At 37.8% G+C, this 20,176-nt stretch overlaps 1 protein-coding gene across 1 annotated transcript in view; it reads right to left on the bottom strand.

Annotated features, from left to right (window-relative positions):
- LOC104691989 (guanine nucleotide-binding protein G(q) subunit alpha) overlaps window positions 1-20,176 on the bottom strand; it is a 118,676-nt gene that overhangs the window by 21,862 nt on the left and 76,638 nt on the right. The window contains exons 3-5 of the mRNA XM_039566658.1: window positions 16,158-16,312; window positions 2,504-2,632; window positions 1,392-1,521 (exon numbers count right to left, since the gene is read on the bottom strand). Coding sequence (XP_039422592.1) covers window positions 1,392-1,521; window positions 2,504-2,632; window positions 16,158-16,312 — 414 coding nt within the window. The remainder of the gene's footprint in view (window positions 1-1,391; window positions 1,522-2,503; window positions 2,633-16,157; window positions 16,313-20,176) is intronic.

Below are 20,176 nucleotides of genomic sequence, written 5' to 3'. Positions count from 1 at the left end.
TCTCTTGGCTGGTTACCAACGTCTTTGAGTTAAATCACTGTCTTCCCTCTTGAGGTTGTCACACGTTAGTGAAGAACAAAAATATCTTTGTGGGCTAAATTTCTTAATTCAAGGTGTCAACAAACACATTTAAATCCATATTTCTGCCACACCCACATTCAGACAAACTATGCTTTGCTTTATGTGGAATAAATAAACACATTAATTAATATTAATTCTGGGACTGCAGTGTTTAGAAATACAGGGGAGAGAAAAAGAAGGGAAGAAGGCAGTGTCCTGGCATACCAACAAAACCTAGAAAGACAGGCTACAGGTTTACTGAAAGCCAAAACTTAAGCTGCCCAGATTGGTACTCAGCTCTGTGACTGACTGGATCCTTTCCAGCGTTAGAGTAACACAGGCCTAAGTGTGCTGGAAAGCCTATTAGGCTATGTACGTTATGACTTGAAAACAAAAACTGGTCTGAATTAAAGTCATGAATATATTTCAAACTAAAAGTCAAAAATGTTCAAAGTTTTCCTCTGTTGTTAAAAAGAAACATAAATAATTCAGTAGCAAGGTGTAAAAACCACCTGCAAGAAGGTTTTGACCTCCATGAAGCTTATTTTGGATAGACAGAATAGTATTTGGAAACTATCATAAATAATTTTTCTCTATGCAATTTCCAATACATTTTGCTTTGATTTGTATAATTGAAATGCTAAGTATTTGTGTGTTGACTTTGTGGCTACAAAAGAATAATGCAAACAGAAAAAGATAGAACCTTGAATCAAGCCAAGTCTGACAATTTCTCTTTTTTAACTACACGTGCCTAGCTTCCAAATTTACAGGAGATAAAGTTAGTGCAGGCTACATCATAATTTCTGGAAGTTCAGCTTTGAATGACACAGATGATTATACATAAAAACATAAAAAAATTGTCCTTAGTCTGCATTCAAAATAATGGATAGTGTGCTTTCCACCCTCAGCCCACCCACTTGCTTACTTCTTACTTTCTGACAAAAAACTACAGTATACACCTTGGGCTTTATGTCAAAAGAATGGAGTTTACTACTTCAGGGTCTGTTCCTTAGGAATCTATACATTTTGTTTTCATTTACACCACCTATTATTGTGCCTCTGCTCATAACAGTAATTATGCAAACATTTCTCTCCATTCAACCATATTCCTCTTCAACACAAAACAGAGACTTCTTTGAATCCTTCATGGAGCGGGGCAGCATTGCCCTACTTGAAGATTGAACCCTTCCTCCCCTTTGATCCCTAAAGTGCTTCTCACTCCACTGGGTGCCAGTTGTGCATGACTGATTGTAGATGCATTTAGAAAACACCTGGGACTGGACTGGTAAAACTTTTTTTTGAAGTCGTGGGTTTTGTTGGCAATTGCTTACCTCATTATCTGATTCCACAAGCACTTGATCATATTCACTAAGAGCTACTAGGAACATGATGGATGTGACATTTTCAAAGCAATGTATCCATTTTCTTCTTTCTGATCGCTGGCCTCCTACATCCACCATTCTGCAAAATTAACAACCACATCAACTCCATGAACACATTAACAGATAAACACCCAATCACACACACCATGTCAAAATTCATGGGTTTAGTTAAAAACATAGTTGGTTCGTTTTTCTTAATGTTTTTTTTCCCACTGATATTTAATAGAATCTGCTGCAAGGAGACAGTTCATCATGTTTGCTTTAAGTCTGATTTGTTTTCTGTATTTGAACTGTTGTGAGTCTCAAACCCCTCAGAGTTATGAGATATAAAGGTCTCATGAGCAATGAGCTGGCAATGTATGCCCTGTGTATTCAGCAAAACAGATGTGAACAAAACAGATGGTGGACCACTTTTCCCCCCCCCCAAATTAACAGAATCAAAATCCACAACTTGTTAAAGCTGCCCCATTTTAAGCAGACAAATAGAATATGTGTCTACTGAAGTTTTTGGTAGCCAAAATCAAAACTCAAGTTTGCTTGCAGTGTATTCCTAACGTAGTCTCATGTCTCCGTGTAAACACAGGTGTCTGACTTGTAATTACAATTCCATAGTTATTTTTTAAACAACTGTACTTGCACTAAAGTAGGTTGATTCCTCTCTTAAAGGAAAGTAATTTCTCTATAAAATCAACTACACAAATGGTAACCTTTTATTCCATAATTTACATGAATGATAAGGACATATATGGTTGTATTTTCAGATTATTACTCACAGTGAAACTTTGATATATATTATTGAAAAGATGAATTGCAGATTTCTATCAGTAAAAACTATTCTCAGAAATAACAAACCTAATTGCCTTTGATCCTTCTGACATCTCTAACATGAGTTCCTTAATATATGTGGACAATTACATGAAGATAAATTGACCAAGCTCAAATTTTAGAAATAGAATAATTGCTTTTTATGCACTTAAAACCAATATCCTAAAAGTGGCATTACCAATGCAAAAGGAAACAAAAGAAACAAAGCAAGTGGGTGCTAAAACTTTATTTCCTACCTGAAAATGACACTTTGTAAGTCAAATGGATATTCAATGATTCCTGTTGTTGGGACTCGAACTCTGAGCACATCCTGCTGGGTTGGCAGATAGGTGGAATCTGCTATGCGGTCCAAGTCATTAAGATAGCTATAAACAGGGAGAAACAACAGGAATACTAGACAGTGACACTATCATCCCACTGAGGAAAAGAGAAAGGAAAACTAGGGAAGGAAATGGGCTGTGGGGTAGGGAGAAATACAACAGAAAAAAAAAAAAAAAAGCATTATCGGCAGAAAAGAGGGCACAAAATATAAAAATGTATTCCATCCCCACTTATGTAGCTGCAAGCTAATTCTACAAGAAAAGTAGCATAATTATTATGGGTTTTTTTTCCTCATACAACTTTGCTCGGCTTTCTTTCACATATGTAAATTCACTGAAGTTGTCAATTACATAATTCTAGGAAATTTAGAGACATAGTATTATACAAAGTGTGAGAAATATACAATTGCTTTGAGTATGTAACATATTTCTTGATATTCATTCTGTAGTGCCTACATATACACACCTGGATAAGCTAACATAAACCTTCCAAAGAAGAATGGGCTACTATAGAATAGACCATTCATTACCAGTTATAAAATGACAGGAGGATAAAGAGCACTGTTTTGAGACTAAATTAAAAAAGGAAAACCCCAACCACTGACAATTAAAACATTCTCCAGATCTTTTTATCAGAAGGCAGCACAAATTATTAGTGGGATCTCTGGCATCTGAAGTCCTGCATTCACACTGAAACTTCTAATTAGGTTGATAAGTCTGCAGTACATGAAACACATTCCAGCTGGCTAGCAAATAAGCCAAAAATACTGTAAAAATGCTTGTAAAGGTTCAGTAACTACAACATAAAACTACTCTGCTTATTGGCAAATGGTGAGTTTCAACCATAAAGCACCAGTGTACTGAAGGTTTTAACCAGCTGTCAGAAGTGGGTGGACATCTAGCAGAAAGACTGCTGCAGGAAACAAAGTTCTTTGACATTTGGCTAGTTCACAGCAGAAAAATGACCTACAGCTAGCCACTAGATAAATTATCCTAAGGACTCCCTCATTCACTCTTGGGGATGAGAACAATGGTCTTTGTAATTTATTACATGATGATGAACTGTCACCAATTTCTGAACATGCTCTTTTCCCTGTAGTAATTAGTGAAGGCACTGTTTTTAAATAAAGCCACACAAGAAATAATCAGACTTCTTCTAGATGTTCTGAATTACTTTTAGTAAAACAGTGAGAAGTTATGCTGAACAATGACAGAAACAAGGAAGTTTAAATTCTACCTTACAGTAATAATACAGAAGAATTACTTTGTTAGCTTTGGGGAGGCGCCAAATTATTATTGGCTCAATTATAAAATTTTATTATCGAATTTCATTCACTGTGCCTTTATTAATGGAGTATCAATCCAATAGCAAATACCAATGTGAGAAAGTTTTATATATATAATATATATATATTTTTATATATATATTTATATATATGTATAATGAACAATAGATCTCAAATAAGCCAGAAGGTACGACTGTGAAAATATTTTCTGAGAATGCTGATTAGTTTCTGGCAGTGATAAAAAGGCTCGAGAGTCTGAGCACTGGATCTGCCCTCAGAATTTTTTTACACAAAAAGCAGCAGGAACAAGCTCACCACCACTTTGTTGGTGGAAAAGGAAAAAAACCGATGTAACTGAATGAAATGCATAACCATCAATGTAAGAAGTGACAGACCCTGAACTAGATTCTTATTCCCTCCCACCCACAGAAGAATTTGTTTTATTTTGTGATGAAATTTTGGAAGGATGTAAAGAAGCATTGCCAGTCATTACGTGCTGCAGTGGTATTCATACGAGCAAGAGAATTTTAACTGAATAAATTGGCAGGTGGCCCATTTACACAGTTGTCTTGCTGCATTCGTTTGCCAACTTTAGCTGTAGTCTCCAAGGTGAGCCTGGTTACTGCACCTCTGCATAGTGGACATGTTACTAATGTATCTGGTAATGCACATCTGGCTGGTTTTAGAAAGGTGATAAAGCAAAGGGATAGATACTGTTTGATTGTTACATCTCATTTGTGTTTCAAGAAATCAATAAACAAGCAGGTGAGGTTTCGTGGGGTTTTTCTGTCCTAAATTTCAGAAACATTACTTTAAAATCCTTAAAAATACTTACCTTTTCCTCATCCTCATTCTTTATGCTCAAGTTCTGCTCACTCAGTAACTAAACTCAGGTCAGTACCTTTTCATTCATTTCACCCATAGCCCCTTAAAAAAGTCTACACAGTCCACAAAAGAGTCCTTACGTATCCTTATGGAGTATTACTTCATTCCCCAGATTTCTTCACTTAGCAGAGTAAAGAGAGTTGGGGTCTCTAAGAACTGTCCTGACTTACACATTCAAACCCATAATCAAGGAATTAGTGTCAAAACCAGGAGGAGTATCTCACAGAAAATCAGAAGGATGCACTAAATCCCCTAAAAAGAAAACCTTTGTGACAGTCAGAATCTACAGGCTAACAAAAGCCATTTAGAAAATACCCTGCTTTTTTTTGTTGTTTTCCAATAATATTTAGCCCCTACCACTTTTTCTTCTAACTTAAAATAATAAAACTTAATGAAGGAATATATTATTGTATCAATTTATTTAAATGAAAATATCCCAGTTATTTGTTGCACAATTTAAAGTCTTTTATTATTGCTATTTTAATGCTGTGAGTATACAGCAGTCAATGAAATTCTTCTTAGATAGAAAAGAAACAGTTTTGATCTTGATTTGTGTTTTTTCTGTTTGGTTTCTTTTTCTGTTTTTTGGGGGGTTCTTTATATTCTATTTTAACATAGACACTTCTGCTGGAACATTACTTGTGCTGGAACTCAGATTTAACTCAAGTTTTGCACTGTTGCTCTGAAGCAAAGGAACAGGTATTTTCTGCCACTGACAGTTCTACAGCCAGTTACACTTCCTGTTACCCTATGAAGATATGTAACTTCATGTTCTGCTATCAAGTTCAGGGGGATTAAACATTTTTCTGAAAATCAAACGTAAAGTTTTGCCAGCAGCAGCAACACAAAGTTGCCTTCAAGATATTTGAAAATCACTAAAGATGGGGTGAGTTTCCTTTAAAATTTACATAACCTCTAAAATAAAGTAAGAATTTCAAAAAACTCTATTTTCTTTAAGCAAGAACTCCCATCATTGGAATTGACATCAGGGCCTTTCCATTTTATGCACTCTTTGATATCATTGTCTGAAGACTTTTGATCTGTTGCACAAATTAAATGTCTCTTTTCAGTTAGGTGCCATCTTCCTAAAATAGCAGTGGGAGCAAATCAACACACATAAGCTCAATACATTATCATAACTTTTGTATTAATTGCAAAACACTACACCTCTACATCCATGGTACTACAAAGACAAAACCAAAGACATTTTCTCCTTATGAAGCACAAGAATGGATTTTTGCATTGCAATAGAAGGGGTGGGGTGATAGTCTGATTATTTTGAACAACTGGTTCCTGAGCTGAGTCACTATTTCAAAATGCTGAGGGAATATGTAAGTGAATACAGGTCACTACATAAAAAGAAAAGATAACTAGAATACAATTAATATTTAAAGACATACCAGCAGCACACACTTTTTTCACATACTACTACTCTAACTGTTCCTGTAACACTGAAAATTTATTATTTGGCTTATGACAGTTAATTTACTGTCACAATGAAGACTTATACTTTCAAATCTTCCTCGTACCAAAAGAACTGGCTATTTAACATTTTTTTTTAACCCTCATGAAAGCTGGAGTTCAAACAAATTCCCTCATCATCAGAGAAGTGCAGCATTGCATGCATAAGCTTCAAACATTCTACAGCTTATTAAACAAGTAATTTATTTATTTTTAAATTACTTCATTAGGCAGCAACCTTAAATTAAAACACCAAAAGTGCCACCTAATGTCAGTTGTCTTCTGCTTTCAACTGTGTTGGTTCCAGACCACCCTAGCTGCTGCTATGCCCATCCCCAGCTGCCAGTTCTTTCACTTGTGCAATGGCTTGACAACAGATTTCCATCAAAATTATTTGGAATGGTGGAGAAACACTACTGAACTTGTTTTGATTAAGGTTTATTTGATGGATATGTCCTGGGATGTGGCAAGTCCATAAACTCCAGCAGGGTGGAGTTACTTCCTCCACTGGCTTATCTGCAACCAGAAGAGAAGTTGCGAAGCCAAGGCTACGTGAAATGTGTTGGGTTTCAGCAAACGGATGAGAAGTAAATGAAGATTCTGATGGGCTTTTTAATGTATCTGCTTACTAATAAACTGATTCACTGTGGTTCTAAAGCACTTAGCTAATGCAGCCCTGAAATACTGACAACTACACTGCTCCCGTGGGCAAAAAAATCCTACCTACAAACAAAAAACTTTAAGCACAGTGTGTTTTAGAGTAGATGCCCAATTTGAAATGAATTAACGAATACTGCAATCAGTCTTAGCCATGCACCTAACTCTTCAATGTATACTACAACTGGCTATACATGTATTCTTACAAACAAACCACAAGACTTGAAGTAACCACAAGCTTCCACAAAAGGAGAGTTGCCAATAATTGCCCAGACCAGGTATTTTCTCAGTTGATTAGCTTCAAATTTTAACGTCATAATAACAATATGGGTATTGGAAATACCCTGGAAGCCATCTTGAGAGCTAGTCCAACAGTGAGTAATCACCAGCATTACCACAGGAAATTCAGTTGTACAGGTAGTAGCAACTGTGCAAGACATTTAGCTCTCAGGTACACGGTACTCAGAGCTCATTTTCACCACCTACTAAGAAATCTTGTTTTGATGAGTCACACTTTAGCTATGTGGCCTCTCACCCAAACAGTACCTACTCAGCCAAGTATTCTACAAAGGAAAGAAAATGGGAAAATACATGGTTCTGAGTAAATTTATAATACAGACCAAGTTTCAAAAGTTAATTATATCTGTAATTAGTTTTAATAAAAATGAATTTTAGTGGCTGCTGAGGTAATTTTCCAGGGGGTTGCTATAGTGACAGGCAGAAGGTGCATTACTGAGGCAAAGAGGATGTAATGAGCTGCTGGCAGTGGCCCTCCCTTGATGTCAGGAGAAGCTGCCAGCATCTAGCAACATGCCTGTGATCTGCAGGCTGACTAGAAGCAGAGGAAGCCTTTTGTTTCCCAGTCAGCACCAGGAGCGAAGTAATTACTTCTAAGGCACTTTTTATTACCTATGACAAGGTCCAAGCCTGCAGCCAGCTTCAGGGAAGCTGCCAGGCTAGGGGCGTTCACAATGCCCTTGAAAAAAAGCACATGTCCAAGGTACTGTCTGTCCACATTTCCAAATAAACAGCAGGAATGGGATTATGGGAGTCGACTGATTGGCTCTATACTTTCCTATATGTATTTCCCATATAGAAATCAAGCAAGGTAGTGAGACTACTAAGCTTAATAAGCAGAGCAGAATTGTTTCAACCAGTAAAGTTCTTTAAGAAATGAGTATGACTCCAGCCACCATGAACAGGTAGCTCAACACTGAGCCTTAATTTCCTAGGGCTACATCACCTAATGAAGACAGACATAAAAACTTACTTGAATTTACTTTCAGAAATTAAGGTACTGGAGCACCTTCAACATGGGGCAGACACTTCAAACAACCACCCTCCTCCAGCTATGAGCTACTACTTACTAGCATCTTCAAGGCCAGATTTTTCCAAGTAATCGGGTCATAAAGGTGCATTTTCTAAGGAATAAATCCACAGGAGAATTTCTGTAACTTTAAACTATGTTCAGCGTATAGCCTAATTGATCAGGTGCAGGTAGTAAGGCACGGGCAGACAAAGGCAGAAAGGGTACAGCCTTCAATCCATCTCTAACATCATTTCCCTTTCTGAGGTTAAAAGTGAGACTGGTCTGCTCATCAGTACTGTCTAATAACGTTTTCTAAAGTCAGCAGGCAAAACTGCTGTAAAAAGATGCTGAATTAATACTCACTACCACACTGTTAAACCCTGTGCTTGGAAGGAGTCTGACTGAGACACACGGTGAGCTCAAGTCCCTGGAGAGCACAATGCCTCTGAAATGCACTGCTGAGGAGAAAGGATCTGACTGGCACCACACCAGAAACACTCTGTTATAAATCTCTAAATAAAACCAAACGTGTTGAGATAGAAGTAATTATTGACGCTGATAGAAAGGTCAGTATAAAACCAGTAAAGATGATTTGTTACCACCCAGCCAGCCAACATATCCATATGGGAAGAATGCGAGTACAGGGAAGAGGGAAGGGACAAACCTCAAGAAATTATACAGACTCTGTTGTTTAACATAAAAGCTTGTTGGGTGATTTCTGGGTAACCACAGCTATAAAAGCAAGCCTTACCAGCAACATTTCATATGCAAATGCTTTCACTGCATTCAGTGACACGACACATTTTGGTATGATAGTAACCATAAACATTTACATATTTTCAACCTCAAAGTTTTGAGGTTTAATGCAAAATAAAGTCTTTTCCTCAAAATTAAGACAGTTCATGGCTATGACTCTCTCCAAATGCTCTGTTTCATACACAGACAATGGCAGTGCAAGGGAAAACAGAAACCTAACCAAAGTCTGTGACTAAGGATAATGAGGCAATAATAAGATTTGATGTATCTCTGTCCTTTGCAGCCTGGCCTGGAGTGGGGTAGGGCTATACTCCATACTATTGTTTGGATTTGGTGTTTTTGGGGTGGGGCTGTTTAGCTTGTTCAGCAAAACTTTGAGCTGGTTGATGAGACCACTCTCCTAAAAAAAACCTAGCACTAATTTTGACCATGTGCTGAAAAACAAAAGCCTTGCTTTTTTTGCGTCTTTGAGAAACCATACAACTGGCTTTTCTTTCAACAGTACACAAGCAAAATGCTAAAGCTGCTGTAGCAGGATTTTTCCTGCCTCACAGAGCTGCCAGAATAATTGACTCAAGTGTCCTCTATGCTAACAGGCAGCAGTCCAGTAAATTGAATCAATTTTCAGTGTACAAAACTAAATGTAAACAAGTACTGGCTGTGTTCTCAGAATTTCTGTAGAGGTTTGTGTTTCTAAGACTCTACACCACTGGTGAAGAGTCAATTGAGGTTGAAGCAAATTACCAGTTTCCAGAACTATCTCATCTTAATCTGAAGTAAACACAAAAAAACTAAGATTGAAGTGAGGTAGGAAGAAGTCTGCACAGCGTTGTTTCTGTCCATATTCCACCGAAATCCTACGTAGCTGTCTTCCTCAATTTCCTACACCACTAAAAGCCAACCTTAGCAAAGGCTAAAAAAGACAAGTCACCAAATAAAAAAATGCTCATGCAAATTTTTCTTTTTAGGAAATGTGGTGTAAAAATTATAGAGTCATTAAGAACATGTTCGGTATTGCATGAAAAAAGGGTCCTGAAACAAATACATACTGCATACTTCTTTACATAGTCCCACTTCCCTTTCTAAATTTTCCTGCATAATCTGCAGTTTTTCTATGGGAAGCAGTACTTTGGTATGCATGTCCCATCTTTCTTCAGACAATGACTTTATTTTTGGGATTATACCTAAGGTATAAAATAGGATTTGCATGGTTCTGCTGGTAGCACTTGATCTCTGAATTTCAGACTTCCGTTTTTATTTGCTGTTTCTACCTTACTCTAAACCTTACATAAGGTTGTGTAAACTGTGAATACATAAAAGCAGAATCTATGATTCTGCAACACAAATTGACCTCAAGTATAGCTTTAGGACCAGCAGGTACATTTTTACAAATGAAGGTAAGCAAGAACTAATGAACAGTTTATTAAATAATAATGTAATTACGCATCTTTGAAATTACGACTATATGGTTTTCTCACTGCAACCTAATGGCTGTTACACAGATATCCCATAGATAGTTATTCAGAATTTGCTATCAGTTCAGCTGCATAGCAGGTCCCAATTTTGGACAGTATTACTCCTGAAAGACCCACCATGCTCTGAGAGTGTGCTACACCTTTATGAAATAAAAGAATGATTGCTAAAGGCAATGCCAAGAAATGGAGTAAACTGCCTTAGTAAAAACTTAGATTCATACACTGATCTTTCCCTCTGTGTACTCCAGAGCACACTGTATTTAACACATGCTAGATCCACTGAAATTTAGCTGTTTCAGAAGAGTAACGCAAATGCAAAATGTTATCTTTAGCTGACAGATACAAATGAATTGTTTAGCTGAAGTTTTGAAAATATTTCAAACTCAAATGGAATACTTTCATACAGAAATTACTAGATGACCAAAGCCTTACAACTCCTGCAGCAGTTTCACAAAAGGTGTACTTTACTGAGCAGACAATCACTAGGTTTCATCTCTTTCCTTCCTGTTAAAAATCAGTGATATGCTTTCAGATTCACACCCTTGAGCTCTTATTACATAGTAAAATTCAGGAATCTGCATTTCTGTGCTAGCTGTCCAACTATCTCATCTCACAGTATTTGCAAAACTGTGCAACTGCAGGAACTGAGCTGTTAAAGGTGACAGCAAGGCAGAAACAAAAGCTTGAAAGACTATACATGTATGAGAATGCCATGAGCATGTACGACTAATAAGGCAGTGCATTATATAATAACAAAATGCACTATAGATATATATATGCCATAACTAACACACTTATGGGAAAATTATATTTAATTATCTGAAGTGTTAAGAAAACATAGCCATGGAAGGTGTTCCGGTTTGGCCAAATTTAGAAATATACCTCTGAGAGAAGGTACAAACCCCTTCCCCCACCCAGGTTCAGGAAAAAAAAAATTTTCCTCGAAGGAAAGTGAAGGAGATAAAACTATTTATTTACCAAACACACGGGAAAAGGAAAATAAGGCTAAATAATAAAATGTTTCGCTGTGGAGGAAAAACCTGGGAAGTGTTAGAGTCCTCCCTTTGGTCTCCTCAGAGCTGGGGCTTGGGCCAGGGGCCAGGCCCTCCGTGCCCGATGGAAAGTCCTCCCGATGTGCCTCTGAGGTTAAAAGCAGTCCAGTAGAAAGGGAGAAAATCCAGAATTCCAGAGAAGGAAAAGCAAAATCCAACTCTCAGTCTCTCTCCGGAGAACAAGAAACTGAAAAACAACTGGCCAAAAGCTGACTCGAAAGCAGCAAGCCAGGTGCTTCCTTGCTCCCCTGCCGCAGCTGGGGGGGGAAAAGTCACTATCTCTACTTGACCTTGAACAAGCCGCAAACTGCTTTGAAAAAGTTTTGCTCAGTTTTTCCTTCCCCCTCTCAGGCTCAGTTTAGAGGCACAGAAAAGCACAAAAATTAATTTCTGGGCATAAGCAGCAATATGGGATACACATCATAAGGTCACCCCAAGACAGAAGGGAAACTAAATAGATATGCTCAGTGCTTGTGTAGCAACGAGAAAGTCCTTGGTTGGAGGTACACAGAGGCCAAATACTACAATTGCATGTGGCCAGAGAAAGATGAAACTGAAAATCTGAGCCAAGCAAGGCTCTGGGACACTTTCCAGGTCTTAACACTTCCTACATTTTGTTCATGAATGGTAAGACCTTAGTGTCATACTGGAGAAAAATGGTGATGAACGTTCGAAAATTCCAATTGCAACCTAACTTCTCTAACACAGAAGACTATTGCCTTTTCTTTCCTTAGGCTTTGAAAAGGTATGATACAATCAAACAGTTGACTGGTAACCTTTTTACATTTGGGTTAAGGTCTTGGCACCCAGTACAGTATATTCTGAATGATCTCATCTCACCTCACACAGCTACTACTTAAGGCAATTCTCCATGTTATTAGTTTTCATCTGTCTCACACTGTGGGACAGCATCTTAAAGGAAGTAATTTAGTGGTAATTAAGTGGCTAAGTCACCCTGTAATGCGCATGGGAAGCAAATAACCTCTATGTATCTGATGTGCTCTTGACTTTGCTACAGAGAAGTCTAAAAGCTGATTTTAAAACAACATGGACATCCAAGCTTTGGAGCATCCAATGGTCAGGGAAGAGAATAGAACGTATTTGTTACGCCTCTAAGAAGTTCCAATCAACTCACATAACGCAAGGAATTTTCTTTCTTAGACACTGCTTTCAGTAAACATATGTTGGATGTATTCTTCCAGAGTACAAACAGTGGGTATAAAAACATCAAAAGTGCAACTAACAACGACAAAACAACAACAACACAGGTGAAAAGATGGCAGAAAGTGAAAGTATTATGATATACAGAACATACCAAAAACTTGAAACATAATTTAGAAACAATAAAATAACAAGAAGAAGACTATGTGTAATTAGAGAATAATTTAGGTTGCAAAAGACCTCAAAGATCAATGAGTCCAACACTTGATCACCATCTTGTCACTCAGACCATAGCACTAAGTACCACACCCAATTACTTGAACAACTCGAAGGATGGCGACTCCATCACTTCCCTGGGCAGTCTGTTTCAATGCTTAGCAACTCTTTCCGAGAAGAAACTATTCTTGATGCTCAAAAAAATGAGCCTCAGCTGGTGCAGCTTGAGGCTATGTCCTCTCATTCTATCTCCTGTCACCTGGAGAAGTGTCTGACCCCCACCTGGCTACACCCCGCTTTCAAGGCAGTTGTAGAGAGTGATGAGTTCACACCTGAGCCTTCTTTGCTCCAGGCTGAACACGGCCAGCTCCCTCAGCTGCTCTTCACAGGACTTGTGCTCCAGACCCTTCACCAGCTCTGTTGCCCTGCTATGGACACGCTCCAGCACCTCAATGTCTGTCCTGCAGTGAAGGGGCCAGAACTGGGCATAGGATTTGAGGTGTGGCCTCACCAGTGCTGAGTGAAGGGGGATGAACCCTTCCACACTCTTTCTGATACAAGAAATACCAGATTGTGGTCCTGCCAACCACACTATTTCTGATCCAATCCAGGATGCCGTTGGCCTTCTTGGCCACTTGGGCACAAGCAGGCTCATGTTCAGCTGTTGTCAACCAGCACCCTGAGGTCATCTTCTGCTAGGTAGCTTTCCAGCTACTCTGCCCCAGCCTGTATCACTGCCTTGGTCTGCTGTAACCCAAGGGCAGGCACTCAGCACTTGGCCTTGTTGAAGACATGGTGGAAAAAAGCAGTATAGGCAGCAGACTGAAAATACTACTACTACCACTACCACTACTACTATAAAAACACAGTGGAAAACCACTGAGAAGATGAGAGGCTCATGCAAGGGATGAACAAAGAACACGTCTGACATTGACACATATGCTTACCAGACACTGGCACATAGGCTTACAAGAGATCTGGTGGACAACAAACCAATTTGGTTGATACATCAAGACAATGAGCACTGAGTGCTTGTTTGTGTCTTACTGCCTTGTGAATCTCAGTAGAAACTTTTAAGCAATTTGTTTCCTTGCTTTGTGACAGGGATATAATGCTAATAAATTTGTTTGGGTGTTTTACTGGTAAACACACATACTGTATTTTCGAAACAATGTTTATTTGGTTTCTGCTGATTTTTTATTTAGTGGACTTACATACCTGGAAAAAACTCTACTTGCAAGCATACGTATACATAGAGGCATTTCTGAAGACTTGAATACAGTGATTAACAAGTCTAATTTAAAACATTTTGCAGAAATCCATAGTATGAACTATAATGAAGTCACCAAATCTGCAAAAACTCACGATGAACTGCTAAACATTGCTGAGCTTGAGAAATAACCAATCAACTACCACATGCACCTTTTGCAAGACAATGTACTAGGAATTTGTTTTTATAGCTACTTAATGATTATTCCCTACTATTTTTAATGTTACTCAAAAGATCTACTATGGTGACGATTTAACTGAAAGTAGGCCAAAACTATGGTGTTCAGCACAATCTGGTCGGAAGTAGCATCAGATCATTATTTTCTACTTAGGAGAGTAATTATGTTTTTAGCCTCTAAGGTAGAGCACACAAAATACATACATTTATTTCAACTTTAAAACCAGTATCACATCTGTTGTGGAAACAAAGTTAGGACCTACAAATACAAGAAATTCAAAATATGAGTCAAGTTCTGCTTCACCTTCTACTAAACTTTGCCACTCATTTCAGTACAGAAACAAGCTGAAAACATATTGTTAGTAATGTTGTCTCTGAAGTTTTCTCTTCACCATTTATGTATCCTGGACCTTTTCTCTTTATGTAATATTCTATGTTTCCTTACCACCTAAAACCAAAACACAGTATGGTATCTTTGGGGACAGCGAGAATCTAAACAATACAAGAGAGATGCCACTGTGCTTTGCACCACTCTACACCAAAATACATGCGCAAAAATGATGGGTTTGGAAGGTAACCAGACAGAGAACTGCACAGGACAACAGAAACCCCATGCATAGGGCAAAGAGAAGTTATGGTGTGGTGACAATATTGCAATGAATCTGAGGAGACCTATGTCATGCATCCCTAGGTCTTCAGCTGCCTAAATTGTATCAGCAAGATCCGAGTAAGCTTATCTTGACTAAATCACTTAAAAAGTGCTGTGCTAGATGACGATGCTCAGACTACTGTGCAGATAAACGTCATTCCACAACTGTCATGTCTAATGTCCTGAGCCGTACAATAAGCTTAATGGAAGCTTTGTGGTGCACTTTCATAAGTAAGAGGCTTCCATTCATGTACACATGCCAAATGGAGACTGGAATTATATCACTGGAATAATTTCTTTTCATAGCTAATACAAAAATTCATGTAGAATCCATGGAGATTTTTGCCTCGGCTTAAATAACAAACTATGCTGTGTTCTGTAGCATTGGTCAACATCAAGAGGCCATCATCCATTTCTTTGACAGCAGATGAGAAATTTTATCTGAGCTGTATGCTACATAACTAAAAAATAACTCAGATTCACGGAGTAAACCTTCATGCAGACATCAGATTCCAGTGACAAATTTCACATTGTTTTTTAATCAGATTCTGGTCCCAAGAAACTAAAGGCATAACATTTCAGACATCTTTTAGCCACATATGCATTTTTATTATTGTTGATCTAGAACAAACAATTTAACTTAAGTGCTTTCCTGATGTGTTCTTGGTAGCCATGTTCTTTAAACTTTGTTTCCATAATAGAAAGGCAGTCCTATATAAAACAAATCCCTTTGTTTAGTACTGTTTACCTCACCACTAAGACTGCAAATGCCAGGGAGGGAAAATGGAAAACAGGAGTTCTTGGACATTTCAATTTTTATGAACTGTATGGAGGTCTACTTTGATTGCACTTCCCAGTATTCACTACTGTCACACTACATGAAATTATTTTGCCCATCTTGCATTTGTGATTATATGTTGGAAGAGAGTAGGTTGAATAGGTTTAACAAAAAATCCTCCCCCAAAATTAACCATCCCTAGAATCTTAATTTAAGACTTTGAATCACAGACTGTCGTTTTGTGAAATAAGCACAGATGTAATTCTAAAATAGATGTATGCCACTCCTTAATTCAATTTGGTATGCGTATATTCAGCTATGTTTGTGGTGCATACGCATACAAATATGTACACAGACGTACACTAAGCTAAAAAGTAAAAATTACTTTGTTAGAAGCAGGAAGTTATATACAGCTGTTCATCACTACCATGTACTTACTATTTAGTTGAATCTGATAATTGGTATTCCCGTCGTCTATCGTAACACTCCTGAATTCCAGGGTCATTCCACAAACTTCTTATTGCATCTACATAAGGGTTCTCAAAACTCGACACCTTCTCTACATCAACTTCTCGAACTAACAGTGCATGAACCTAATTCAAAACAAACAAAAAAAGTAAAATTTACCTTATTTGCTGTGTTTGCAGACAACTCATATACAACGAACATGATTAATAATTCTTCACATTGGTCATATCACCAACATGTATCTTCAGTCTGAAAAATCAAATACCACGAAGACGATTGTGAAGATGAAAAAAGGAGGTAACCTCTATGCTAACTAACATCACAGGCAGTGACACGGCTCTTGGGAAAATTGTATCTTCTTAGGCTTCTTTCTTTTGGGACGCCAATATTTTTGTTACCAAAACATTGAAACAAAGAAAAAATCGACATGACAGACAACACAGAAAGATTCTTTAAGTACCACCAAATTCAAACTGGTCATTAAGATCTAACTACTGCTAGTTCAACTCTATCGTTCCACGAGCAAAATCTGGATGGTGCGACTGTTCAGTTCAATACACTTTTGACAACAGCAGACAACATTTTCTATGGCCTTCTGGGAATGTAACAATTTCCCCTTTATTTACCAGAAATCTTGTAAACACTTACTAAATTCTTTTTGGCAAACCATGTCCCCTACATTTAGGATCATCTTCATGGTTTCTACAAGTATTTAAAGAAAGATTCCAGAATAAGAAAACTGGAATTTTTGGGAATGGTAATCATGACATCTGCACCTGAGGAGATACTGAAATAGCTATCTTGTCTCCTTCTTTATCCCCCTCAGAAAACTATGGGCATGATTAAAAACTGATTCTGAGCTTCAACAGTGTTACAGCTTTATGCTGGTCTTCCTGGAAATGCTCTTTTTTGCCACAATCCATTATATACTTACAAAAGTGTATTTTTTTTAATATCTAGGCTTCATCATCTCAGTCTTCTACTTATTATCTTTATTATCTCTTATTTTTATGGTAGCAGGAAAATGATGGCATTCCCAAGTTACTAGGTGACACCTGACCCTACACAACCTACTTCAAAGAGCTGAAAAAGTTGTAGTAATTCAGCACTATTATTAAGAAAAATGTTCATACTTTCTCTGTTCTTTGGCACGATAGGACTATGTTAATGGTGGTTAGATTTGAACAAGACCAGTGAGTTGACATTTCACTACTTGCTTTCTTTGGGTATTTGTGTACATTTAAATTAAGATAGGTTTTACCAAAATACTCTATATATTTCCTGAACTACCACAGTGGTTATGACAACACTAGCAGTTAGCTGAATAAACTAAGTAAATAAAAATGTTTAATGCCAAATATGTATTTCACTTCTCCAGGTATAGGAGGAACTAAATCAGTCATCTTTCTTTGGGCTTTTTTTTTCATAAATCAGTGTAAATCTTCAGAATGAAACATTAGCCCAATCTCTGAGGAAAGGCTTCATCAACCAAAAAGCTTCTGTCTTCTGTAGCTTTAGTATGGAGCAAAAATGCCCAGAGATCAACCCAAACTATTAGAAGTCAGAAGACTGGCCCGTCATCTCCTGGACAATTCATGATCCCATTGAAATGGAAGGGTAAAGCAACCAAAAAGCACAGCATGTTTTCCAAATGCCTGATTTGTAAAAAACATGCCAGAAAAGCATCTCCATAAATACGCTACAGGAAAAGCCACAGACCTTTTTTCTCTTCATTTTCTTAGTTTATTTCTATGTTTGTCTTCTTTGAAAAGCAGGTACCACCTAAGGACTGCAGGGGATAACTACCCCAGAAATCTGATCTTGCCAAGGACTACTGCAATCCTGTGACTGAACAGAATTATGAACCAGAAACTTCTATCAAGTCTGAAATATCTTTCAAAAAAACTCTGCAACAGGATTTCAGACTTAGCTGACGGACAGATAAAGAAAACCACTGACTGAACAGGAGAAGCTAAGAAATAAATATCATCTGCTTGCTGCCAAATGTCTGTCAGTGGTGGTTTTCTTGTGAAACTCCCCCAAACCTGAATTAATTGCAATGGGTTGATGGACAATAAAAGGAAAGTACAGTTAAGAACTACTTAATTGTTTCCTTAAACATTATTTATTTTTATTGCTAAAAACCCTTCAGTGCCTAGCCTTGCTTGAGATCAGGTCACCAGACAAAGTAGGAAAAAGAGGACATTATTGACACAGTTGGAATGGAAAACATAATAAAATAAATATAATCGTATCACTTTCCTTAAGCAATGTCTTTGGCTTCTGGATCACAATATATGATATAAAAAATATGAATGAAAGCCAAAGTTTCAATTTCATGCATGGAGCAAGTTCAAATTTTTACAGCAGTGATTTTTAAAAAGCTGGGACCTACCCAGACAGCATATTTTATTAAGTTCATTTCCAAGAATTATATGTGCAAACAACCAAAATCATAACATCCAAAAATTTCTGGGAGATCTCATAAAAGAGATCTGATGTAGCTTCTGATCCAAAATGTTTATAATTTAATGGATAACTAAACCATTCTCTGCCCATTCTACCACGCAATTTTCTTCTATTTATATCATTATATTAAAATGCTGATGTGACTTAAGGTGTTCATTAATAAAGACTTGTATGTCCTGTCTAAAAACAATGCCACAATTTTCATTAAACATCTCTAATTTTGAATGTTTTACATTTTGTTAAAACATACTAAGACAGAGAATCATAGAATATCCTGAATGGGAAGGGACCCACAGGGATCATCGAGTCCAATTCCCAGCCTTGCGCAGGACACCCCAAGAGTCACACCATGTATGATAGCATTGTCCAAATGCTTCTTGAACTCTTGTCAGGCTGGTGCTGTGACCACTGCCCTCTGGGTGAAGAACCTTTTCCTAATATTCAGCATAAAACTCCCCTGTTGCAGAGTTTCATGCCATTCCCTCAGGTCCCATCACTAGTCACCACAGAGAAGAAATCAGTGCCTGCCCCTCCTCTTTCCCTTGTGATGAAGCTGCAGACTCAGATGAGGTCTGTCCTCAGTCTCCTCTTCTCCAGGCTGAACAGAGCAAGTGACCTCAGCCACTCCTCACACGGCTTCCCCTCAAGGCCCTTCACCGTCCTTGTGGACGGTGTCCTCCTTTGGACACTCTCTAATAGTTTAATATTCTTCTTGTATTCTGGCACTCAAAACTGCACGCTAGACTCAAGGTAATGCCACCAGAGAGCAGAGCAGAGCAGAGCAGGATAATCACCATATTCTAAAATCCCAGCTACAGAAAGACGATGACACCGCGACTTTGGATGATCCCAACACCTTCTGGCAGGTTGAACTTAAAGGGAACTATGGATATGTACTTTAACACTTAAAGACTGAGAATCCTGCAGCTGTCAGTCAGTCAGTACATGCTACATGGTCATCCACATATAAGGCTGCCAAACCCCCACAAAATCTGTGAGAGCAGCATCTTCCTCACCATGGCTCCACTTGCAACACAAAGATATAAACAACTATAAAGGCACAAAGGGAGAAATAAGGGTGTGTAATAGCGTCTTTGTTCCTTCATAGTGAAATGGTGAAATCTCAGTTGGGTGAAATGAAATCCTTCAGAATTTCAAAATAATATATACAAAGCCTGTGTAAACTAATCTGTGAAGTGGACTCTATGATCACCTTATTAATGCCATTAAGGGACTACTCAAATGTTTAAAATACTACAGGAACATGTAAATGAGAACAGTGCGAACATTTTGCACTCCAAGTATTACACAATGACTTCTCATAATTAAATAATATTTTAATGATCCCATGACCAAAATTTTATTTGCAAAACATCCCCAAGAATTAAGATATGGAATAAGCAGATGTAAACTGTGCAGGTAAACTCTTCCATAAAGGTGGGAAATTGTATGCCATTTCTGAGGAGCTACTCAAAAATCTTACATCTCCAGGTTACCTAACGTAATTGTAGTATTGTGGG

Source organism: Corvus cornix, chromosome Z, assembly GCF_000738735.6.
Source record: "Corvus cornix cornix isolate S_Up_H32 chromosome Z, ASM73873v5, whole genome shotgun sequence".
Lineage (NCBI taxonomy): Eukaryota > Metazoa > Chordata > Aves > Passeriformes > Corvidae > Corvus > Corvus cornix.
The sequence above is the reverse complement of the archived record's forward strand: the minus strand, read 5'-3'. Positions and strand labels throughout refer to the sequence as shown.